The sequence below is a fragment of the Tenrec ecaudatus genome, chromosome 12, assembly GCF_050624435.1.
Source record: "Tenrec ecaudatus isolate mTenEca1 chromosome 12, mTenEca1.hap1, whole genome shotgun sequence".
Taxonomy (NCBI): Eukaryota; Metazoa; Chordata; class Mammalia; order Afrosoricida; family Tenrecidae; genus Tenrec; species Tenrec ecaudatus.
The window spans coordinates 127596764-127621555 of NC_134541.1; the positions used below are offsets into that span (position 1 = coordinate 127596764).

The 24792-nt window shown below is 41.6% G+C and overlaps 1 protein-coding gene across 1 annotated transcript in view; it reads left to right on the forward strand.

The window, feature by feature from the left end:
- The window catches only part of BAZ1B (bromodomain adjacent to zinc finger domain 1B), a 62651-nt gene that overhangs the window by 11289 nt on the left and 26570 nt on the right, over window positions 1-24792 (forward strand). Inside the window, exons 2-7 of the mRNA XM_075564870.1 lie at window positions 591-707; window positions 5299-5443; window positions 6657-6858; window positions 8910-9031; window positions 10612-10809; window positions 17451-19152. Coding sequence (XP_075420985.1) covers window positions 591-707; window positions 5299-5443; window positions 6657-6858; window positions 8910-9031; window positions 10612-10809; window positions 17451-19152 — 2486 coding nt within the window. The remainder of the gene's footprint in view (window positions 1-590; window positions 708-5298; window positions 5444-6656; window positions 6859-8909; window positions 9032-10611; window positions 10810-17450; window positions 19153-24792) is intronic.

Genomic DNA, 24792 nt, shown 5'->3' on the forward strand with positions numbered 1-24792 from the left:
ATATGTACAAGCTATTCTAAATGTCATTTGGAATCAGTCGTGGTGAGCTAGTCATGAGAAATTCATGCTGCTGTGGAACGAATTCTTGAGTTTGCTGTCTGACAATTCCATATGGTTTAAATTCTTATTGCTGTGACTTGTGTTTCATTTTGTCTTTATTTCTTACACATTTTAAATATGGTGTGAGTCCTACAATGAAGCTTGGGTGAATTGAGGACATCACATTTGTGTTAAGATACAGTGAGACTATTTGTAGTACATGAAAGACTATTAATTTTACTTTAGTATAATTATGAGCGACTATGACAAGTAGAAATCAGGAGTAACACAACAGACCTCTTAGGAATTTGGAACAGAAGCTTTCTCTCTGGACTTTTCAGAGACTTTTTCTTGGTAACAGGCAGAAAGTGTAGAGAATAGTAATGTAAGCATTTTGTTTTGGATTTGCTAGTTTGAAGCCCTACTTCCAATTTTATTATGCTCTGCATTATAGAATAGATGTAGGCTCTTTTTCTGTATTTGATATAGACGTTTTATGGGTATAGCTTAGTTGTCACTTTAAAATGGTTTTCCTGAGCCACTGCCATCAGGGAATATGAAGCCCGCCTGGAAAGATACGGAGAGCGCATTTGGACGTGTAAGAGTACTGGCAGCAGTCAGCTGACGCACAAGGAGGCCTGGGAGGAGGAACAGGAAGTGGCTGAACTGTAAGTAACCAAGCATTGCCCTTCTGACACCATTTTGCATTGTTAGGAAAAGGGGCGGTCATTAGCTCCAAAGCAACAATTGTATTTGTGAATATCCCTTGGAGTGGATTGCCTAGTGACAAGTTGCTAGTGTCATTGTGGAATATATATATTTAGTAAAGTGTCTACTTCATGTGTTAAGCTTTGAGTATTATGTTCTTGCCCTGTACTACTTCTACAAGGGCAAGTTATAAAAGATCGCTACAGAAGCATAGAAACCTTTATCAAATAAGTATCAAAGTATCAAAAGAAGTTATTGGTTCTTTTTTTTTTTTCAAGAAGTATTCTTGACATTACCTCCATCCATCCAGGTCTAGACACTTGTGAAGGTGTTCCCTTCTTTGCAATCCTCCCCCCAAAGAATTCTGCACTCCTTGATTTACGCCACATCCAAAGGCAGTTTGGGTTTTTGCGGGACTCAAACGTTTTCCTTTTAATGTTCTTTATATTTACAAAGAAATGGAAAGTGTAAGATCAGGCATGTAGGCTGGATGGGGTAGTTTCCCATTGAAAAATTCGTATAGGACAACTCTTGCCATCTCGAAGAATGTGCAGGTGCACTACCAAGATGGCAAAAAATTCCTCCATGCAACTTTCCTGCCATTTTCATTCTGTTGAATGAATTATCATTGTTAGAAGGTTGGTTTTACGGGTTCTTGAATTGTTGCCAGAGAGACTAAATGGGCTCTAAATCTTTCTCACCAATGCAGTTTTCAGTGAAAACTTAGTTTTATGGGCTAGGGGAAGGTGGGGGGTAAGGAAGTGGTGTTAACCCAGGGACAAGGGAACAACATGGGACCCAAATTGGAGGAGAGGGGGGAGTGGCAGGCCTGGTAGGGAGTGATCAAGGGTAAGGTAACATAAAGAAGAGGTATAGCTATAACCCAGGTGGAGACAGCATGATAGTGGGGCAGGAGGAAAATCAAGGGAAATAGAGGAAAGAGCTAGGAGGCAAAGGGCATTTATAGAGGTCTAGACAAAGACATGTACATGCAAATATATACATGAGGTTGGGGAAATAGATCTATGTGTCTATATAGGTTTAGTATTAAGGTGGCGGAAGTACCTTGGGCCTCTACTCAAGCACTCCCTCAATGCATGAATACTTCTATTAAATTGGCATTCTATGATGCTCACCCTCCCGACACAACTGCTGAAGCCGAAGCCGGTGAACAAGTAAATGGTGAAGAAAGCTGATGGTGCCCGGCTATCAAAAGAGATATAGCGTCTGGGATCTTAAAGGCTTGACGATAAACAAGGGGCCATCTAGCTCAGAAACAACAAAGCCCACATGGAAGAACACCCCAGCCTGTGTGATCACGTGGTTCCGAAGGGATCAATTATCAGGCATCAAAGAACAAAAAATATCCTTGGCTGCACACCTCCATGATACGATCGCTGAGGACAAACGGGTGCATAAGCAAATGTGGCAAAGAAAGCTGATGGTGCCTGGCTATCAAAAGAGATAGTGTCTAGGGTCTTAAAGGCTTGAAGGTGAACAAGCGGCCATCTAGCTCAGAAGCAACAAAGCCCACATGGAAGAAGCACACCAGCCTGTCCGATCATGAGGTGTCGAAGGGATCAGGTATAAGGCATCATCAAAACAAAACAAAAAAAAACCTTACCATAGTGAATGAAGGGGTAAGTGCAGAGTAGAGACCCAAAGCCCATTTGTCGGCCACTGGAGATCCCCTCACTGAGGGGTCTAGGGGAGGAGATGAGTCAGTCAGGGTGCGACGTAGCACCGATGAAGAATACAGCTTTCCTCCAGTTCCTAAATGCTTCCTCTCCCCCCTACCCCCCCACTACCATGATCCGAATTCTACCATGCAAGTCTGGATAGGGCAGAGGTTGTACACTGGTGCAGATAGGAGCTGGAGGCACAGGGAATCAGGGTGGATGATACCTTCAGGACCAGGGGTGTGAGTGGCGATACTGGGAGAGTAGAGGGTGAGTGGGTTGGAAAGGGGGAACCGATTACAAGGTTCTACATGTGATCTCCCTGGGGGACAGACAACAGAAAAGGGGGTGAAGGAAGATGTCGGATAGGGAAAGATATGACAAAGTAATAATTTATAAATTATCAAGGGCTCATGAGGGAGGGGGAGTGGGGAGGGAGGGGAAAAAAGAGGACCTGATACAAAGGGCTTAAGTGGAGCGCAAATGCTTTGAAAATGATTAGGGCAAAGAATGTACAGATGGGGGAGGGGGGAAAAAGAATGTGATGCTTTATACAATTGATGTATGTATATGTATGGATTGTGATAGGAGTTGTATGAGCCGCTAATAAAAAAGGAATTGTTTTTGAATTTAAGGAATTTTAATATTTTCTGTACATTAAAGCTGTTTTCTCCATTAAATAAAAAGAAAACTTAGTTTTAATAAACTGATTCTTCCTGCGTCACTTGAGAAAATTTATCAAGATTACTCCTTTAGAAGATCAAAAGCATTCATTGTAACCTGAGAAAACCTGTACCTCGAATTTTAACTGTTCCATCAGATCCCTTCAGCAGTCAGTTTTGATTGGACCTTGGCTTTGAAGGCTCCCTAATGAGAATAAGACAACTATATCACCGAGAAAACCCATCTACAGCCATGCCCTGATTCAGTCACAGTTAAACATGCACTTAGGAACTAGGATCCTAGTAGCAATACTTTCTGATTTAGCTCTTTACTCTGCCATTCCTCTGGGAATGTGGTTCTAGGCAAAGGAATCAGAATCATAAGTAACATGGAAGCTGAAAATAAATTTTTGTATTTTATGATTATATAAAATTTCAGGCCATTTTCAACAGCTGTGGAAGAAAAGCACACACAGTTGGGTGATAGTTTATCTAAATGGGAGTTTTTTTTCCCCCAAACTCTGTGGATGTTCAAAGTGACTGGTTATTCTTTTCAAAAAACACTCAGAATTTGGGCAGTAAGCGCTTTCGCAGGAACTAAAGATGGTGAACTGGAACCCCTGGGAGTTGGTAATTAATCTCTACGCTGCTCTCGCTGGTGTTTCAGAGCATACTGGGTTCAGCTGAGACCTTAGGTTCTTAACGTCATACCAAAAAGCATTGCCAAATTGCTCTCAGATGATTGGAACATAGGACAATAATCCACAGTGCATTACATTCATGCCCTGCACCTTTTTTTAATAAATCATTTTATTGGGGCTCATACAACTCTTATCACAGTCCATACATACATCAATTGAGTAAAGCACCCTTATACATTTGTTTCCCTTATCCTCAAAATTCGCCTTCCACTTGGGTTCCTGTACATGTAGATCCCCGAGATCGGTTCCCCCTTTCCACTCCCCCTTCCCTCCCGGTGTTGCCACTCTCACTGCTGGTCCTGAGGGGTTCATCTGTCCCAGATTCCCTGTGTTTCCAGATCCAAACTGTACCGCTGTGCTTCCTCTGGTCTAACCAGGTCCGCAAGGTAGACTTGGGAATCATGATAATTGGGGTGGGGGAGGGGGAAGTGTTCAAGAACTAGAGGAAGGTTTTGAGTTTCATTGTTGCTACACTGAACCCTGCCTGAGTGACTAATTTCCTCCCCACTACCCCTCTGCAAGGGATGTCCAGCTGTCTACAGATGGGCATTGGGTCCCCATCACACACTCCCCTCATTTACAATACGATTTTTCCCCTGACTATGAAACCTCATCCCCTCGGCCCTTCATGATCACACATGTTGGTGTGCTGCTTCCATGTGGGCTTTGTTGCTTCTGGGCTAGATGGCCACTTGTTTACTTTCAAGGCTTTCAGTTCCCAGACGCTCTATCTCTCAATAGCTGCATGCCCTGCACTTCTTCAGGCTTTGTACTACTCACCATGTTAGATATATAATGAATTTTTTTTTTCAAGTTTATGAGTGAAAAGTGACACCTCCTTGTTTGACTTTGCAAGGACTTTAGAGTTCAACCCATGATTCCAACATGTTTAACCCTTTCTAATTTTCTTCATTGGTAAAATGAAAAGTCTAGACAAGTCACAAGGTATTGTGAGAACTGGATGAATGCATATGAAAATATTTTATTGACTGAAACATTCCACAAATAGAATCAAGGTAGTCTCCTAACCAATAAATTTATTGTAAAGGACATGCACAAGTAATCCACACCTGAAGCGAGAAAGACAGTGCAAGCACAGACTAATGGGGAAGAGTCTAACTTTACCAGTGATGAGCCTGCTTGTAAACTCAAAAAAGAAAACTCATTGCGATTGTGTTGATTCATAGTTCTAGTGACCTGATAGGGGTAGAACTGCCCCTGTGGGTTTCTGAGACGAACTTTACACAGCAGTAGAAAACCTCCTTTTGAACCGTTGACCTTGTAGTTAGCAGCCCAACGAATAACCATGAGAAAATTAGCCTGCCTACACCCATCTGGTAAAATTCTTAAGTTTTTCTTTTTCCTTTGTATCACCTGGTACAAAGCTTTAATCTTTGTATTTTCTAGTGCTTTGCATATTCGGTATAGAAATGTTCAAATTGACCTGCATTAAATCTCTGCATAGAATTTTCTGCCTTTTTTGGGGGAACTAATAATCTGTTACTTTAGTCTGAAGGAGGAGTTCCCTGCCTGGTATGAGAAATTGGTTTTGGAGATGGTTCACCATAATACGGCCTCCTTAGAGAAGCTAGTCGATAGTGCTTGGTTGGAGATCATGACCAAATATGCTGTGGGAGAAGAGTGTGACTTTGAGGTAAGCAAGCACCTGTTATTTTTCTTGTCTGATTTACTAACCACTTGTCAGGGCTGGGGCTTCAGAAGGCATTAATGTGTATGTGAAACTGCTGTATTTCAAGCCTGCTTTGATCTCAAATACTGTATTACAAGGGTCAAATTTTTTAAACTAAATTGACTATTAGGGTGTATATAATATTGTGATAGTTCCTATACTATGTACCATTGTACTTAACTTATTGTTTTGTAGTAATTACAGAAAAAAATCAAAAGTTTAGACGACTTTCAAATGTATTTAATCGAAATCTGTGTTACCAATAAGCAAAGGTATTCATTGTACTACACTAGGGAGATAGCTGCTTGTTTTCCTTTTTTCTACTTGAATTTCCCAAGCCAACTAGTTAAAGACTAATCAGTACTAAACTAAAAGTTGTTAGCTATCTTCAGGTTGATTTTGATTCTTAACAACCTCACATGATAAAGAACCTGTCCCACCTGGCTTTTGTTTTAGGCCGCAATCTTTATGGAAGCATATCCTTAGGTCTTGAATCACCAACTTTTGTTCATCCAGGGCGCTCTATAATTTTTTGGAAGCTTAGTGTAAGATTCCAGCGGAGGGGAGCTAACATTTGTTAAAGTATCCATGTTGGATATGGTGGTGTTGGTTGCTTGATAGAATGTCTTGCAGCATCTTGGTCTGGTAAACTGACCCAGCTCTTGAAGTAGCCTTTTCAAGTTTGTGTAATGAAGGAGTGCTATCAGCTGTAAGTACTAAAACACCTAAGAGTCAGTGGCCATTGCTTGTCCAACTTAGTGAAAGTCATCTCACTTTTTTTTTGTAGCGGCATATGAAAGAGAGACTTTCAATAAATGGATATATAGTTGATTTAAAAAAAAAGGTTCCTGAAATGTATTTACGTGTGCTTCTGGTTAACTGTTCAGTGGTTGCCTTTTGACCTTAAACATGGATATATAAATTAATTCCAAGATACTGATTTTATAATACAGTCCACCTCACCTTTGACAAAACTTCACTAGAACTCTAAAGTCATCAAATCTAGTGATCCCTTCCCCCCCAACATTATTTCTCAGATTTTTAGCTTAAAGTCTGGCATCTTAAAAAAAATGAAGTTTAGTCAGGTGAGGTGGAATGTATATTAGATTGTGTCACCACTTGTTAGCTCTGGTTCTCAGTTTCTATTTATGATCACTTTCTCCGATCTTCTTTATAGGTTGGGAAGGAAAAAATGCTCAAGGTGAAGATTGTGAAAATTCATCCTTTGGAGAAAGTGGATGAAGAGGCCACTGAGAAGAAATCTGATGCTTCTTGTGATTCCCCATCAAGTGACAAAGAGAATTCGGGCCAAATTGCTCAGGACCATCAGAAGAAGGAGGCAGTTATAAAAGAGGATGAAGGAAGAAGAGAAAGTATAAGTATGTTGATACTAGCTTTCCTGTGTGAGCCAGGAGACCTTGTTCATTATCTACAAATCTCTTAATGTTCTCTGAACTTTCTATTTAAATTCTCTAGAATTGTAATGGAGTTTTGTTATTTTGTTGAATTATGGTGGCATTTGTATTGCTATGGTGCTAGAAACAGTGCCATTGGTATTTTAAATACCATCAAGGGTCTTCCATGTTGCTCAGGTTTCACCTTAGTTATATTGTTGTTCTAAAAGAAGTACAAGTGAGTGGCTTTAGCAAACAAACATATTTTGTCAGTGCTCCAAGGGAAGGCTCTCAGTCAGCTCTGGTGGAAGGTCCTTGTCTCTTTAGCGTCTCTTCTTAGACTCTTTGGTGATGTTCACTTGTCATGGTATCTGTCTTCCCCATCTCTCCGTGCTCACTTGGTTGTTTCATTTCTTTTGTACCACAAAAGAGATTGACTTAGGCATGCGCTATACTGATAATGTCTAACATAACAAAGCCATTCCCAAAAGGGTCTAGGGGTTAGTATTTTACAACACATTTTGCGAGGTGAGCACAGTTTAATCCATAATACAGCATAGCTTCCAGGCGTAAGGCAAACTAGGAAGAAAACCTGGCTATCTTCTTCCAAAAATTAGCCAATGTAAGCCTCACAGATCACAGAATATCATTCAGTGTAGTACCGGCATGTGGTGTAGGACTGGCAGCTTTTTTCATTCTGTGTATAAGGTTGCTGTGGGTTGGCAATCAGCTTGATGGCAACTAACAACTAAAAGCATAGAGCAAGTCTGTTGATGACATTTTCCAATAGGTTGTATTCACTTCCTGTCTCTACATATACTTTGGTAATTTTCACAATGTTTCAAACTTCCATAATGTTCAAAATGCCATTGCACATTTAGTAGATCACACACACTGCCATCGAATTGATTCTAAGAGTGACTCTGAAACACAGAACTATCCCTTTGGGTTTTTTTTTTCCTTTTAAAAAAATTATTGGGGGTTTTTACAGTTCTTATCACAGTCTATAATCCATCCATTGTGTCAAGCACATTTGTACATATGTTGCCATCATCATTTTAAAAACTCTACTTGAGCCCTTGGTAATCAGCTCATTTCCCCTCTCATGATCCCTTGAGGATTTATAAATTATTATTTTATTTTTTATTTCTTTTCCTGCTTACACAGATCACTGTCTCCCTTCATTCACTTTTCTGTTGTCCATTCCCAGTGTGTGTTATAAGTCAATCATTGTGATTGGTCGTCTCCCCCCCTCCCCCCTGCCTTCCTTTTACCTTCCTGGTATTACCATTGGGTTTTTGAGGCTGCAAATCCTTATGGAAGTTGAAAGAGCCTTATGGTTCTCCTGTGGATTAGCTAGTGGGTTCTAACTCCTGACCTTGCAGTTAGCAACCCAATGTCCAACCCACTGTGCTACTAGGGCTCTTCAGAGGGTACAACGTAATGCAAACATAACATGTCCTGGGAAACCAAAGTATGTCTTGCTTGATGGGAGGGACGATTGATTTGTTTTGGTGGTTTGGAACAGGATGTACCATATCTACGAGGTCTGCCTCTACTTGACTTCTCTGAATAAGTCATATCATTTCTAGGTCTTTCCTGCTTTTTTTTTCTGCCCCTTAGGTTTTTCTTCACTTTACTTGGTATTTTTCTGTACCCATGTCTGTCTGTTTTCTACATTCTTTTATAATTAAGGAACCCTGATTGCGAAGTGTTTATGTATTGGGCTGCTAACAGGGTCAGCAGTCGAAATCACCAGCCATTCTATAGAGAAGAGGCTTTCTACTCATGTAAAAAGTTAGGAGTCTTGGATACCTACAGGGGCAGTCCTCTTGTCCTGTAGGTCACTATGAGTCAGGATTGACTTGATGTCAATGAGTTTGTTTGTTTGTTGGATTGTAATTATTTGCTATTGATTGTCCTCTGATTTTTAGCTCCTTAAGGCTCATCGTTGTTCCCAATCACCCACTAGAGCTGTGAGTGAATGTAATGAAAAGACTTCTTCCACTAATGTTCACTTTCGCTCATTTGACTAGATGACAGGGCACGTAGGTCGCCACGGAAACTCCCCACTTCATTAAAAAAGGGCGAGAGGAGATGGGCGCCTCCAAAGTTTCTGCCTCACAAATATGATGTGAAACTACAGAGCGAAGATAAGGTTCGTTGGCATTTTACACCTTAACATGTATATCTTGTCTTAGAAATAATAGGTTTGATTTTCTTGAGAAAATGTTACAGAAAAATGTCAGTGCTGCTCTTCTTTAGCGTATTCTGAGTGGTTCCAAGTGGTAGCAAAGTGGTTTGCTAATTGTGACTTTAAGTTAAATTACATTTTCCCCCTTGGATATAGCAAATATTTTCCAGTTTTTCAGGGATTACTAGAGTGGCACAATGACTAGGCTCTCAGCTACTAGTTAATTATAAGGTCAGCAGTTTGAGCCCCCTGGGGAAAGACGTGGTGGTCTCCTGGTAAAGATGACAGCCTAGAAAAGCCCATGGGGCAGTGCTGCTCTGTCTCAGGCTTGCTATGAGTCAGAATCCACTTAGAGCCAACAGATTTTTGGTTATTAATATTTTGAACTTGAAACTCAGTTTGAAGAATAAGAATTTGTCTTTAGTTGTTAGAGACTTTTGAGGAAATAGCTCTGTCCAATAAAAGAAGTTAAGACACATGTTGCTACTCATTGAGCTGTGACCATACGAGATGAAGAGGTGCTATTAGGGGCAAGAGAGAAGTTAACTTTTGAGGCATTAATGTCTGGAAGCGGGCACTCCAAAGGTTGTACAGTCCTGGCCTAGTTCTGTTTCCTTCATCCGAGTTTGGCAACATGGATATATTTTGTTCCAGAGAATTCATTGAGCTGGCTCTTGCATGGGCACTCTTTTTTCTGTATATAATATGTTATAATGAGTTTGAAAATGGTATTTAACATAACTATTACAGTAGATTCAAGAGATTATTTTGAGTCAGTAAGTTTGGGATGAGGCCCAAGGATTTGTATTTTAATGTTACCATATGTAGACCATTGGCTCTCAAACTGGTTTGGCCTACTGCCTCCTCTTCAGGAAATCTAATACTCCCTGGTAATCAGAAACTTTGTATTCTAGTCCTTAATCCAAGAGAAAGTGTGTCTCCCACTTTTGGACACACTTTACCCACTGCCAGGAAGTCCAACCCCACTCCTGCAACTCATAGAGGACGACAAAGTGGCTTGTGGGTTTGAACATGACTTTTGGTGTTAGTGGCCTAATGCTTAAGCCATTGTGCCTTCAGGCCTCCTTTCTGATTGTGCAGCATTCCACTAAATGGATACGTTTTAGTTTTTAACATCAATTCTTAGTAATGCACATTTAGGTAACCCTTCTCATTCTTTAAAAAGTCTTTATTACAAGCAGTTGATTTCCCTAGGTCATTCTTATAGGAGGAATTGTTGGTTAAAGAGTATATATGATCATATAGTTAGAATTTCAGATACATATAGAAAAATTGTGTTTGTATGTACATATATGTATACATATACATTGTATTTATATATGTATATGCATACATGCACAGTATATATACACATATATTTAAAATATATCTTTAAATTGATATTCCATCTCTGAGCCTTAGTCTGCTTTTTCTGTTTTATAGCCCTATTTTATAGTTGGTATTCTAGTTTTCCTGGAGAGAATGTACATTTTATTCTTGATTGCTTTTCCCTCTCGTGGTGAGCTCTCTGTGTTTGTTCACAGATTATCAGCAATGTGCCAGCAGACAGCCTGATACGCACTGAACGTCCACCAAACAAGGAGATCCTGCGATACTTCATACGACACAATGCGTTGCGGGCTGGGACTGGTGAAAATGCCCCTTGGGTGGTGGAAGATGAACTGGTGAAAAAATACTCCTTACCCAGCAAGTTCAGTGACTTTTTACTTGATCCGTATAAGGTAAGGCCACTCTGAATTCTTACACAGCACTACATAGCCTTTTTGGAGAACTTATTTTCTCCGGTGGTTCTGAAAGGGTCAGACTGGTGGTCGACTTTGAACTATTCTGCCAGAGTTCTCTGTAGGAGTGGAGTGATGTTTCTGCCTTCATTTAACGTTTTCTACTGTGCTTTCATAATTTATACACACGCTGGTGTTGTTTTATGGCCTTTTTAGAATGACACGTGGTATAAAGAATATTTGGCATATCTAATCCTAGAAATGAAAATGAATTATCTGTCATTTAAGATGGATTGATAAAATATTCTGGCACCCTTAATAAAGAGCCTAGAATGAATGTTGCTCAGAGTGACAGATGAGTAGAAAATCTAACCTTTTCCTCTTGAGAATGATTAAGCGCTTAATCATCTCGTTTTGATTTTCAAACCATCCTTACAAAGCAGTGTGGTTTATAATTTTCAAGATGTGGGAAAAGGGCGGCCTCATCTCATTAGACACCAAGACATTGGCCTAGGATTTTTCATAACAAGCCAATAGGTTTTTTGTAATGTAGGTTTTGAGAGTATGTAAGCTTTTGTTGGTAACTTTATTTAGCATGCTGGCTGTTATTTGCATCTTGACCAGAATGGATTTCTTTGCTTTTTCCTTTACTGTGAAGAAATAGAGAAACCTAAAGTCATAACATCTCAATTACCCTAATTATGTTAATTATTCTGACATAAGTATGGTGAAAAGTAATTTTATTTCTCTACATTTGGTAATGACCAACTATATTAGCATTTAGCATTATTAAAGCATTTAAAAATAATTTTATCAGGGGTATTATGAATATTTTTATACTTGTTAGCATTTAGCAGGCTTTACCTATGCTAGAACAGCAAGATTAAGCATTATTTTCTATTATGGCATTAATTTTGCTAATTGCTTAAAAGTAAAATTAAGGACCCAGGCTAAAATCTCCATGCAACTATAGCAAACCCTGGGGAAAAATGAACCTTTATCCTCCCAAAGGAGCACTCATGGGATAGTGGTAATGCATTGCGCTGGTGATCGTTAGCAAGGTCACAAGTTGGAAACCACCAGCGCCTCTACCTGGAGGAAGATGAGGCTTTTCTATTCCAGGAGAGACTGACAGCTGCAGAAAGGCACGAGGGGCCAGTTCTTTCTACTCTGTCATATGCAGTGTTGCTCGCCCTGAGTCGAGGTTGGCTTGATAGCAGCAGACTTTTTATTACATAGCTAACCTAAGTTTTGGCTTACGTATTGTCATTGACTGAGGGGAACTTTTACTGCCATCTTACTGCTGTGCAGCTGTGGTGCTGTGCCCTGGCTCTCTTTATCCCTGCACGAGAACCCTGCCTATGAAACTTTCTCTCGATGAGATTTATGCTTTTGGATCACTGAAGCCTAGCCTTTCAGCATTTTCCTTTCTTTAAATCTTCTGTATTTTTTAATGAACTAACTCAAGTATTAACACAAGATTACATTTATGTGTAAAAGGTAATTGGAGTTTATTGGAACATAGAAGCCGATTCACGCTTTTCTAAGAACCAGATGCTAGAATTCTAGGAACTTAACATCCTGAAAGGCAATTTATAGAGGAATCTGCTACTCCTAACATTCCTGGCACAGGGCTTAAAATATTAAGAAAATTTGACCACGTGTCACAGTGAGAGTAGGAAATGTTAGCTGGCTTAGACAGATTGTTGTAAAAGGGAAGTGAGGTTTATATAAAACAGCAGTCTATAAAACTTAGAGCATATACTCATGTTTATTATGTATTTTCCTTCTATAACAGTAATTTCTCATTTCCCAATACTCTTTGGCATACTGTCTGCTTTGCATGTACGTTTTGTTTTCTTTTTTCTTTTTGTGAAATGAGCTCACAACCCGGGCAGGGTAGAAGATGGTGAAGAGAGCAAATAAATACTGTATATACTTGAGTATAAGCCGAGGTACCTAATCATTACCTGGGAAATCAGAAAAACGATTGACTCGAGTATAAGCCTAGCTGGAAAGTGCAGAAGGTATTGGTGAGTTTCAATAATCAAAACAAATGAAAATAAAATTACTAAAAATTGAGGCATCAGTGGGGTGATGTATTTAAATATTTATTTTAAATAAAAAACATAAATAAAAGGACAAAAAGTCATTTAACATTAGTAAACCAGCACAGAAAGTGGAAAATAGGTTCAACAAAAACAATAAGGTATCAGCAATGAGTTTTTCAGCACATTTTTAATGCAGTTTTTGTGGTAAAATTAGGTGCCTCAGCTGATATTCGAGTCGGCTTCTACTCGAGTATATATGGTATCTAAACAATGTTATCTATCATGTACAACTCTTTCTCATGTTTTGCTGTTTCAAAAATGTGTTTAAGCCTACTCAAGTACTCCCTCAATGCAAGAATACTTCTATTAAATTGGCATTCTATGATGTTCACCCCGACACAACCGCTGAGGACAAACGGGTGCATAAGCAAATGTGGCGAAGAAAGCTGATGGTGTCCGGCTATCAAAAGAGATAGCGTCTGGGGTCTTAAAGGCTTGAAGATGAACAAGCGGCCACCTAGCTCAGAATCCACAAAGCCCACGTGGAAGCACACCAGCCTGTGCGATCACGAGGTGTCGAAGGGATCAGGCATAAGGCATCATCAGAACAAAAAAGTCTTACCATAGTGAATGAGGGGGGGAGTTCAGAGTGGAGACCTAAAGCCCATTTGTCAGCCACTGGAGATCCCCTTGCAGAGGGGTCTAGGGGAGGAGATTGAGTCAGTCAGGGTGCAATGTAGCACCGATGAAGAATACAGCTTTCCCGTGGTTCCAAAATGCTCCCCCACCCCCACTATCATGATCTGAGTTCTACCTTGAAAGTCTGGCTAAGTGAGGATGTACACTGGTGCAGATAGGAGCTGGAGGCACAGGGAATCCAGGGCGGATGATACCTTCAGGACCAGGGGTGTGATTGGCGATACTGGGAGGGTAGAGGGTGAGTGGGTTGGAAAGAGGGAATCTATTACAAGGATCTACATGTGACCTCCTCCCTGGGGGTCAGACAACAGAAAAGGGGGTGAAGGGAGATGTCGGACAGGGCAAGATATGACAAAATAATAATTTATAAATTATCAAGGGCTCTTGAGGAAAGGGGGAGCGGGGGGGGGGGGGGGTGGAATGAGGACCTGATGCAAAGGGCTTATATGGAAAGCAAATGCTTTGAAATTGATGAGGGCAAAGAATGTACAGATGTGCTTTACACAATTGATGTATGTACGGATTGTGCTAAGAGTTGTATGAGCCCCTAATAAAACGTTTTTAAAAATGTCCTTTAAGCAAATAAAATAAAATTTTTAAAATATCCTGACCCAGGATCCAATATGATATCTTTTTGACTCTTGAAATCTGGTTATGATCTAGTGATTAGAGCAAAGTACTTTTAAAAATAAATTAGGTTGGTTTTTCAAAGCACTTTAAAAATATTTCATACTCATTCATTTTTGTAAAATTTCTGATATAAGCATGTAGAAGTTAAGACATTGTCATTATGTGACATCTCCCTCAAACCCTCACGTTCTGAGTGAATGAGCAGAGGGGAATAGTCAGACTCTAGATGGGCAGAGTTGTTTGTTTGGGGACTCCTGCTTAGACTTCTTACTATTCAGTTAAAGTGGGCTTCTGAATGAACTGGTAGACAGCATTCATTTCTATTTCAATTTTTAAGAAATATTCCTTAGAGACAAATTAATGGTAGCATGTTCCAAGCAACAAGGAATAAATGTAGAATTGTTCTTCCTTTCAGTCTCCTTTGTCAGGGAGACATTCAGAAAGACTTCCTTTTCTGTGTAGCGATCAGGAGGGGTCTTTGTCCCCAGCTGCAGCCTTGTTATTCTAGGGGTCTGGGCTTCTCCTCCTTCCCCCTCCCCGTGCACTGTGACTTGTGCTCAGAGGGGGGTGGGGGACACCCTTAGCACATAAGTGGTTTTATACTTTTTCAGATCCCCCTGAGTCCAGCCATGCCGGCTCCCATTTGGCTGTGACTGACCAGCATGCCCCATGCTGAGATGATCCAGTTACTGAAGGACTGCTCATGCGGTTGGGAGGGGGTTGGGTGAGTTAATTTCTTTCATTTTTAAGAAAAAAAAGTGGTCTGGTGTGCCTTGGCCAAAACAAAACAAAACACCTTATAAATTAAAATAAGTTACTTAGACCCTTGTCATGGCTAAACCACCCCAGTTCACTCTTCTAGTAATTTCTGTAATGCTCTGTTTCTCAATGGAAGAAATTTAAAGAAACTTAGGCCAAATTTGAGAGACTTTTAAAATCGCTAGAAGTATAGTTGGTTAATTTAAGAAGTGGTCTGTTTAGAATTAACACTAGTAGCAGATAACAAAGTGCTAAAATTGTACAAACCTCTTCTCAAATGAGTCTCCTTGCCTCTTTAGTGACACATTTCATATGAGGACGACTTTAAACTCTGCCTGTTTTCTGAGCCTTAGGAAAAAAGCATCCGTCTGTTTTGTACTCCAAAGGATTTCCAAGGCTGACTGCACCACAGGTGCCTATTCAGAGATGTGCCCTTGTCTTCCATCCCTGCCAGGCTGGTGGCAGGGCTAGCTTTGTCATCTGTAGGGTAGTCTTTGGAATGCTCTTCTCTTTGAGTCTTGTTGCTGGTACTACTCCTGAGGACAGTGAAATCTCTCATAAGCTATCGTTGCTTATCCTTAACATTTGGACACTGGTGCCCTGACTTCTAGGGCCAGCATCCCTGAAGAGTTTATCATTGCCTGCAAAGCTACAATTAGCTGTCTTGGCCATCTCATCCTAGGGATGACTGTTGGAGAGAGCAGAACATGCAGTTTTTAATCAGCCATTAGTCAAAGGAATAATGACTTAGTATTGCTGTAATTCTTAAAAGGGTGTTTGGCCTTTGAAGTTACAGAACTTGCTCTGAATAGGGTGTGCCATGTGTAGGAGGAGCATTGAGGAGAGAGGATAAATGACACCACTATTGTTAGTGATGTTTTTATCTTCAGGGTTTAGATCTTCCTTGGCATTGTCTTACTTATAGCTTACTGAATATGATTAAATATGCCTCTGCAAGACCACGGGTGTTCTCTGATACCTGGGAATCATTTCCCTGTAACCTTTTCCTCAAGGGGGGTGGTCATCATTTCAAATCCACGAGTCTGTTTCCTAGCCTCCTGTCACATCTCAACCTAACCTGCACTATCTGCGGCCTCCAGTGCTCTTACCAGGTTAATCCTTCCTACTGAGAAAGCAAACATTCAGCAAGTCCCCAAATGCCAGCTACGTGTGAAACTGCTTCTGGCGGGAGACATCAAGCATTGTGGAGATGATTCGGTCTTCTGTCTCGTCACTAGAACACACAATTCCAAAATTGTACACCTTTTTTGGCCTGTACTTTTTCATTGGTTGGTTATTGCCTTTTGAGCTTGAGCCTTTCTCTTTAAGAAACGTCAGAATCACAGGCCCCTCCTCTTGTTGGTTGGTTGGTTTGTTTTTTTTTTCTCTTAAATCCACATCTAAATGGGAAACAATATTATGACAAATAGACAGGGTTCTAACCTCTTAAACTAATTCTGTCTGCTGGGATGAGTAGCAGGACATGGGGTGTGGGGGAGACAGGACAAGATGGAAAACTGCTGTTTAGAAGATGGGAAAGCGAGTGGATTGACATAGTTAAGCAACATCTAGGACCCATTTGAGGTCGTGAATTTCAAGTGAGGTCACTTACTGCCTTTTTTTATATTTAATGTTTAAGCTGATTGTGGCTAGACCAGAAATGAGAGCTTTCAGTAATCAGGTTTATAGCTTTGCCAAGAAGATCAACGTGAAGACGATTAAAGCAGGATAGGGACAGTATGTTAGTGTGAGAGGGATTTATTTCTTTTTAGTATTTTTACTGACATAGACTTCATGCAAGAATGGTTTTAGTGGTTGGATATAGAAATGAATGTGAGACAAGAAGGACAAGGTGGTGAGCCTGGTAAAAATAGAGAATTAATGGGTTTTCGGTCCTGATTAGAGTGAAGGATTGTTGAGCTTTGGTGCTAGAGGGAGTGAATTTGAAAATTAGCTAGGAACAATGTCAAAGATAAAGTTGCCTGTAATTGAGGTTTTAGAGGACTTGTGAGTTGTAATGTATTCATGAAAATGCGTGGCAGGAGTAAAGTGGGTCTTAAGAGCCCCAGAGGCCAGCGTGAGGAAGGAAGGTGGCCTTCCCCGTGGGCAGGGCTTTGTTGAGATACTGTCACTATTTAGATCAGGCAGCTTAATCTGGGCTTCATGGGTGGACTCCAAAATTGTATGCATGACTGCTGTGAGCTCTTTCTGCAGACAAAGTTCATAGATTCACTGAAAGTGTCGAACAGCTGATAATATATAAACAGAAAAGTAGTTGGGTACTACTTATCTGTGGGTTTTTAAAATTGGCTATGAAGACTTGTATTGATGTAGCAAGAACATTAGCTAACCATTTATATCCTTGCTTCTTTTTCAGGGACTGTATCTGTGAAGAGAAATGAATATGTAACTTTAGTGGCTGGGGAAGAGGGTCTTTAGGATGCTTAAATAGTGCTTTTTCAATGTAGTTTGTTTAATTTTGCTCCTGTTCTTCAATTCTAGTATATGACCCTCAACCCTTCTACAAAGAGGAAGAATGCTGGCTCCCCAGACAGGAAGCATTCGAAGAAATCCAAGACCGACAACTCCTCTCTCAGCTCGCCACTCAATCCTAAGTTGTGGTGCCACGTGCACTTGAAGAAGACCTTGAGTGGCTCCCCCCTGAAAGTGAAGAATTCCAAGACTCCCAAATCTCCAGAAGAGCACCTGGAGGAGGTGATGAAGATGATGTCACCCAACAAACTACACGCTAACTTTCACATTCCTAAGAAAGGCCCATCTGCCAAGAAACAGGGGAAGCACACCGACAAGCCTTTGAAGACAAAGGGTAGAAGCAAAGGTATCTTGAATGGACAGAAATCCACAGGCAATGCCAAGTCTCCTAAAAAGGGTTTGAAGACGCCTAAAACCAAAATGAAGCAAATGACTCTGTTGGATATGGCTAAAGGCACTCAGAAGATGACCCGAGCCCCTCGGACCTCTGGGGGCGCCCCTCGGTCTTCAAATAAACCTCACAAACACCTGCCTCCGGCTGCCCTCCACCTCATTGCTTACTACAAAGAAAACAAGGACCGGGAGGACAAGAAGAGCGCCCTGTCCTGTGTGATCTCCAAAACGGCGCGCCTTCTCTCCAATGAAGACCGAGCTCGTCTCCCGGAAGAATTGAGAAGCATTGTTCAGAAACGCTATGAGCTTCTAGAGCACAAAAAGAGGTGGGCCTCCATGTCGGAAGAGCAACGCAAGGAGTACTTGAAAAAGAAACGAGAGGAGCTAAAAGAGAGGTTGAAGGAGAAAGCCAAGGAACGGAGAGAGAGAGAAATGCTTGAGAGGCTAGAAAAGCAGAAGCGATTTGAGGACCAAGAGTTGACTGGTAAAAACCTCCCGACCTTCCGGCTGGTGGATACTCCTGAAGGGCTGCCCAATACCCTCTTTGGGGATGTAGCCCTGGTGGTAGAGTTCCTGAGCTGTTACTCTGGGCTGCTCTTGCCAGACGCTCAGTACCCTATCACTGCTGTGTCCCTTATGGAAGCCCTGAGTGCAGATAAAGGTGGCTTTTTATATTTGAACCGAGTGTTGGTGATCCTCTTACAGACCTTGTTACAAGATGAAATAGCAGAAGACTATGGGGAGTTGGGCATGAAGCTGTCGGAAATACCCCTGACTCTGCATTCGGTTTCTGAACTGGTGCGATTGTGTTTGCGCAAGTCTGACGTCCAGGAGGAGAGTGAGAGCTCCGAGACGGATGACAACAAAGATTCAGCGCCTTTTGAGGACAACGAAGTTCAGGACGAGTTCCTGGAGAAGCTGGAAACCTCGGAATTTTTCGAGCTAACGTCTGAGGAGAAGCTACAGATCTTGACAGCCCTTTGCCACCGAATTCTCATGACATACTCGGTGCAAGACCACATGGAGACCAGACAGCAGATGTCGGCCGAGCTGTGGAAGGAGCGGCTGGCAGTGTTGAAGGAAGAAAATGATAAGAAGCGCGCCGAGAAACAGAAACGGAAAGAACTGGAAGCCAGAAATAAAGAGAACGGGAAAGAGGACAATGGCTTAGGCAGACCTGACAGGAAGAAAGAAATCGCAAAGTTTGAATCCCAAGTAGATGTGGAAGCTGAAGACATGATCAGTGCTGTGAAGAGCAGAAGGCTGCTTGCCATCCAGGCAAAGAAGGAGCGGGAAATCCAGGAGCGGGAAATGAAAGGTGAAGTATTAGTGAAGAAAAAAGGAACACCTAGACCAGGGGTTCTCAACCTTCCTCATGCTGTAACCCTTTTAATAGAGTTCTTCATGTTGTGGTGACCCCCCCCCCCCCACCATAAAATGATTTTTGTTATTACTTCATAACTGCAATTTTGCTACTGTTACGAGTCGGGTGCCCCCTGTGAAATGGTCATTCGACCCCAGGTTGAGAACTGCTGACCTAGACCATAGTTAAAGTCAGGGAGTCACTTGGTCTCTTATCTAGTTTGGTCATACCTGGTCTCTAGTTTGGTTATAGATCACTTTTTGTAACCCCCAGCACACCTGCTAGCTGTGTTATATTTTAGCAGGGCTTGGCATTCCTTAGTTAATGATTGTATGAATCAAATTAATGGGGGAGTTTGTGCCTTTTCTGCGATTGCTGACTTAGGTTCAAGCCCTGGCTCTGATTTAGTTACATGCCTTTGAGCAAGTTCCCAGCCCGCAGTATCTGTATATATATGACTGGTGTGATATTATTGGTTTCAAGGTATTAGGAGTCCATAACACAGTCACCAATTTAGACATTAAGTCTTTCCCTTTAGGCTTCGATAGTAACCTGCTAATCTGAAATTTTTTTACACCACTTTATTGAGGTATAATTCACTACCATGTTGTGAGTTCCTAGAGAACCTAAAGACGTTTCTTCATTTATCTTGTGTGGTGTAACCATCACCACAGTCGACTTGAAACCATCTTAATCACCTCAAAACTCTCACTGCCAATGAGTCGATGCTGACTCTTACAAACCCTACAGGACAGGCTAGATCTGCCCCTATGAGTTTCTGAGACTGTAACTGTTTATGGGAGTAGAAAGCCCCATCTTTATCCCTTGGAAGGGCTGTGGTTTAGAGCTGCTGAACTTGTGTTAAGCCTCTTATGAGTTGTTTCAGGCCAATCTCCCCTACTTCCCCAGGCCAAAACAACCATGAACACATTTTTGGTATTTACAGATTTGATTATTCTGGCCCTCTTATAAATAGAACCTTGTAATATGTGATCTTTAATTTAACATGGGTGTTTTCCAAGTTCACTCATGTAATAATGTATCAGTACTTCGTTCCTTTAAATATTCTGTTGTATGAATAAGCACATTTTATTTTCACTATTTGATGAGCATTTGGGCAATTTCCACTTTTTTTTTAAGGAATGCTGTAAGGAAAATTTGTGAAAACATGCCTTTTATTCTGTTGGACTCAAAATGTAGCACACACAAATCCCCAACCCCAGTGGGAGTGTAGTGACTGGGTTGCATGGTAACTCTGTAACAGGTAAGAAACTACCTGCCCTGTGTTCCAAAGTGGTTTCACCGTTGTGCTTTCCCGCCAGCAGGGTTTGAAGGTTCTGCTCTCTTCCCCTTTGCCAACACTTACCTGACTTAACGTTTTGCAGCGTCTCTAAATGGTAGAAGGGAATTGAGGTGACGCTTGCACTGTGCAGTTGAGTGGCACCGATTACATTTTTGAGTTGTGCAGCCATTCTCCTTCTCTTTCAGAAACTTTTCTTAGCGAGTTGGGTGGAGGTTCACAGAGCAAAACAGTTTTTCATTTATAATCCATACTTTTTCTGTTCTGTGTGCGATTGATGGGAATCTCCCCAGTGTGTTACCATCAACTTATCCCACTTCCTGTTTCCTGTACCTCCTCCTCTAACACAAATGTCGCTCTTTTAATCATAAGTGGTTGGTTATTCTAAGGTGTACAGAGCTCCTTATTACTGTCTACCTTATAGATCGATCGATCATGTGGTTGAAAATTGAGCTAGAGAGGTCAGTTCCACATCTGAAGAGTGACAAGGCCATAGTCTCGGGATCTCCCAGGCACTCTATGACTAGTAAGCCTCGTCTGTTTTACAAATTGGAGTTTTGTTCCACATTCTCCCCCCCCCTCTGCCCAGACCATTGTGTTGTTTGTGGTGGCCAGACACTGTCTTGCCCCAGAGTCGTGGAGGTCGGTATTTGAATGGTATGTTGGGTCAGGAGCTTAATTGTTTCCATGTGTCCTTGATTTCCTTGACTCCCCTCTTCAGGAAGAAACTAGTAGTTGGACCTGGCATGGCTGCGAACCCAAAGGAGCATGTAGAGCAGAGGTTTCCAAACTTACTTGGAAGCCTGTCACCCCCTTTTCAGAAAAATTAATTACTCAGTTCGACCCTGGCAATTAAAAACTTGTAACCCATAGCCCAGGATATAGTGTTAATACTTTTTGCAGCCCCTCCCTGGTCCCTAGCTCTCCTGTGGGGCCGGAGGGGGTCGGGGGGGGGCGATATGGTCCACATGCATTGTAAAGCATTCTCTTTGTGAGCTATGTTATGCTAATTGTCCTTGATCCTGAGCACCTAGGCATGACTTTTCTTTTAAAGTATTTGACTAAGAATTTTTCTGCCTTTGCCTCCTGTCTGCTTCATCACATGTATGGGTATATTTGCAGCATGTAAATGTGTAGAACTGCCCTCTTACAAACCTATGTATGTTAGAGTTATGTGCCTTTTCTGAGATGTTAGTCTGTGAACATAAATTCATTTGCCCCCTAAGTTCAATGTTTCCTGCCTGATCTTTCAAGTTATTCTTTTGTGTTTTGGATTCTCATTCTTTGGTTCATTCATAATAAGGTCCGGCGTCTTTGCATGTGCATTGTATAAATCCTTTGGGTCCATAACCAGATTTCTTGCCCATCTTTTGGACAGGTTGTGTTTGTATTACTCAGTTGTAAGAGTTTTATTACATGTTCTGAATTCAAGACCTCTACCAAATACATGACTTAGAATGACTTTTTCATTTTGTAGCTTGCCTTGGTGTCTATTGATAGAAAAAGTCTTGAATTTTTCCCCCCCCCTTTTGGCCATTTTCAGGTACACAGTTCATGACCATGACACCCGCTGTATTGTGCTGAAGGAAGTGCTTGTTGGCACATAAGCAGCCTCGGCTGTGCTTCGTTTCCTTGGTCATAGTCAATGTATCCCTTCAACATGGAGTTTTCTTTCAGCAGGTGTTTTGTGGGTTTCAGAGTATAAGTTTTTCACTTCGTATTAAATTGATTTCTTCATTAACCTTGACACGGAAGGTTCTTCCCCTGTCCTGTCCGCCATTGTACACGTGCTGCCCTTGCAATATGAGAACCCTCACCCCAAATGCACTGCCACCAAATCCACGCCGACTCAGAGTGGCCCTGCAGGACTGGGTAGAACTGCTCCCGTGAGTGCCCAAGACTGTGTCTCAATGGAAATAGAAAGCCCCTTTTCTCCCTCTGAGCAGCTAGTGCTTTCAAACTGGTGACCTATCAGCAGCAACCACTGCACTGCCAGGGCTCCTTGCGGGGAGCTCTGGTGCCCATCTTGGTCAGCATGTTACTAGTTTGATCAGTCTTAGTGCACACAAAATCAGCTTCAGAATTGTTCTATTACCAACAAGAAACCTACCGAGAATCGTGTTTTTCTCTCCATTCCTTGTTTCTAAGCCTGACCTATTTGATCGCTATTTCCAGCCTTATGAAAGAACATCTTCATAATGGGGTGAAGGTGGGATCCCATTTCTATTTTTCAGTCAAAGTTAGAAGTTAAGGATGAGAGCAAACTCAAAACACATTTGCACCCAGTAGTCCCTGTCTCGGGGATCCTGCAGTGATAGCAGAGCTACCTCAGAGGGCTCCCAGAGCAGATTGCCTCACCAGTCAGTCTTTCCATTAGCAGCTGACCTCTGAACCACTCTGCTGCCAGGGCCCTTCAGGATGAGGCAGATGCCCGGAAAGAATAGTCTTGGATCACATGTGAAGAAATTGGAGGTGAACTCAGACAACTTTGTTGCATAGCTAATTTTGTTAGCACTCCATTTATTTATTTACTTACTTATTTTAGTACTCCTAAAAAACATTTTGGGGTACTCTTGAGGTCATTGAAATGCTTGTGCATGCACATGTGTCCGAACTATCAGGGTAGTATAACTTATTAAAGCCTGGGCATGAGAGTTAACTTTACATTATCAAATTTCATCCTGTCTTGGCCCAAATGTAATACCTTCCTCTTGATTTGTTGACACGTTCCTCTGTGGGTTATGTTTATCTTTATATAGGAAAAGGAAAAGATAACAGTCCTTTTTTTTTTTGGTCATGAAACAAGGGACAAAAAAGCATTAGTATCTTGTCAAAGTCAGGGTTTAAGTTTGAGTCTAGGCCTCCTGTTTTATCTAGTTCCATGCTCTTTTTTGAAACTGAATCTACTCTTCTTTTGGTGGATTGCCCTTTGTCCTTGTTTCTTTGTGATCTGAGGTTTTTGGTTGTGATGGGACCATTATGTAACTGTGTCTTTCATGATTTGTCTTTTTTTTTGAGAGCGAGACTATTTCTGATTCCTGGTGCCCAGGAAGACAATAACCTGAGTCCTTCAAAACCTGCTTCCCCAGCTGCCACAGTTTAGGGGATGTTCTCTAGACAGGACATGGCGCAGAAGGAAAGGGCCTACTGGAACTGTCCATAGACCTTCTAGGTGTCAAAATTGATCTTTCTGCTTGGAGTGGCTATTTCCTCTGGCTGCAGGTATTATCAGCTGAGTCCTGCTCTCAGATGGAGGTGAGTTAGTCTGGACTTCTAAGGGAAATAGCAGCAGTGTGTTAGCCCATGGACCCGAGCAGCATTATGAGGTTAAAGATTAGATCAATTGCCAAGTGCAAGAGGATGCTAAAGGCCTGTGATCAAGCTACTAGGGTGTTAGCTTAGCCCTGCCCTTCAGATGGATGTGGGTTAATCTTCTAAGAGTGAAAGTTTGTTCAGTTCATCATGGAGTTTCATAGGCTTGCAAGATTGAAACGGGAGGGGAGAACCAAGTGTGGGAAGCCTCAGTGCAGTTTCAAGTCTCCTATGTCATTCTTGAGGATTTCCAATCTTGGGGAACAGTGTTGTCATCTTTGAGCTACTGCTGACTTGGAACAACAAGCAGGGGTGTCTTGTGCATGCACAGTCAGAATAGACATGAAAGCCTGCAACATGCTGGTGGTGAAGCTGCATCCTCAGGCTCAGAAGGTGCCACTATTTTGGGTAAGGTTAGGAAGTGCCCTACTTTTCAGTGAGGTTTCCCCTTGCTAGCAAAATTGAGGGGGGTTTAACTAAAACCCATGCAAGTAATGACCTGTAAAACAAAAGACTGCCAGCTTCCAGGACGTGCTCTGTCTGCTGCCTAACTTGGTATATAGGATTCCAGGGGTCCAGCCCCACTGATTTGAGTACTGAGGAAAAGTATCCCTGTGAGCAACCGCTTCACTGCAGATCAGGGGTCCCCAAGCCCAGCTGGCCTGAGAGGCCATCCAAGGATACAGACTTTGTTCACATGGCACAGGTGATTCGGATATCCTGATATAAGTATAACTTACCATGCAGGAGCAGAGGGAAAGTGAGACTATTGAGTACAAGTTCCCAGGAAGTCAGACTACTGCGACCATCAAAATCTGCCATGTATCATTTATCTTTTTATGTTAATAACCAGTCATTATTGCAAACGTGTAGTGTTCCATTCTTTCAAACAACTGGTTATTAAAGGTAACAGATTCCATGCTGGCTTTAAATAAATGCGATTTTTGTTTTGAACACCATCTGTAGACAGACATTGTCTTACT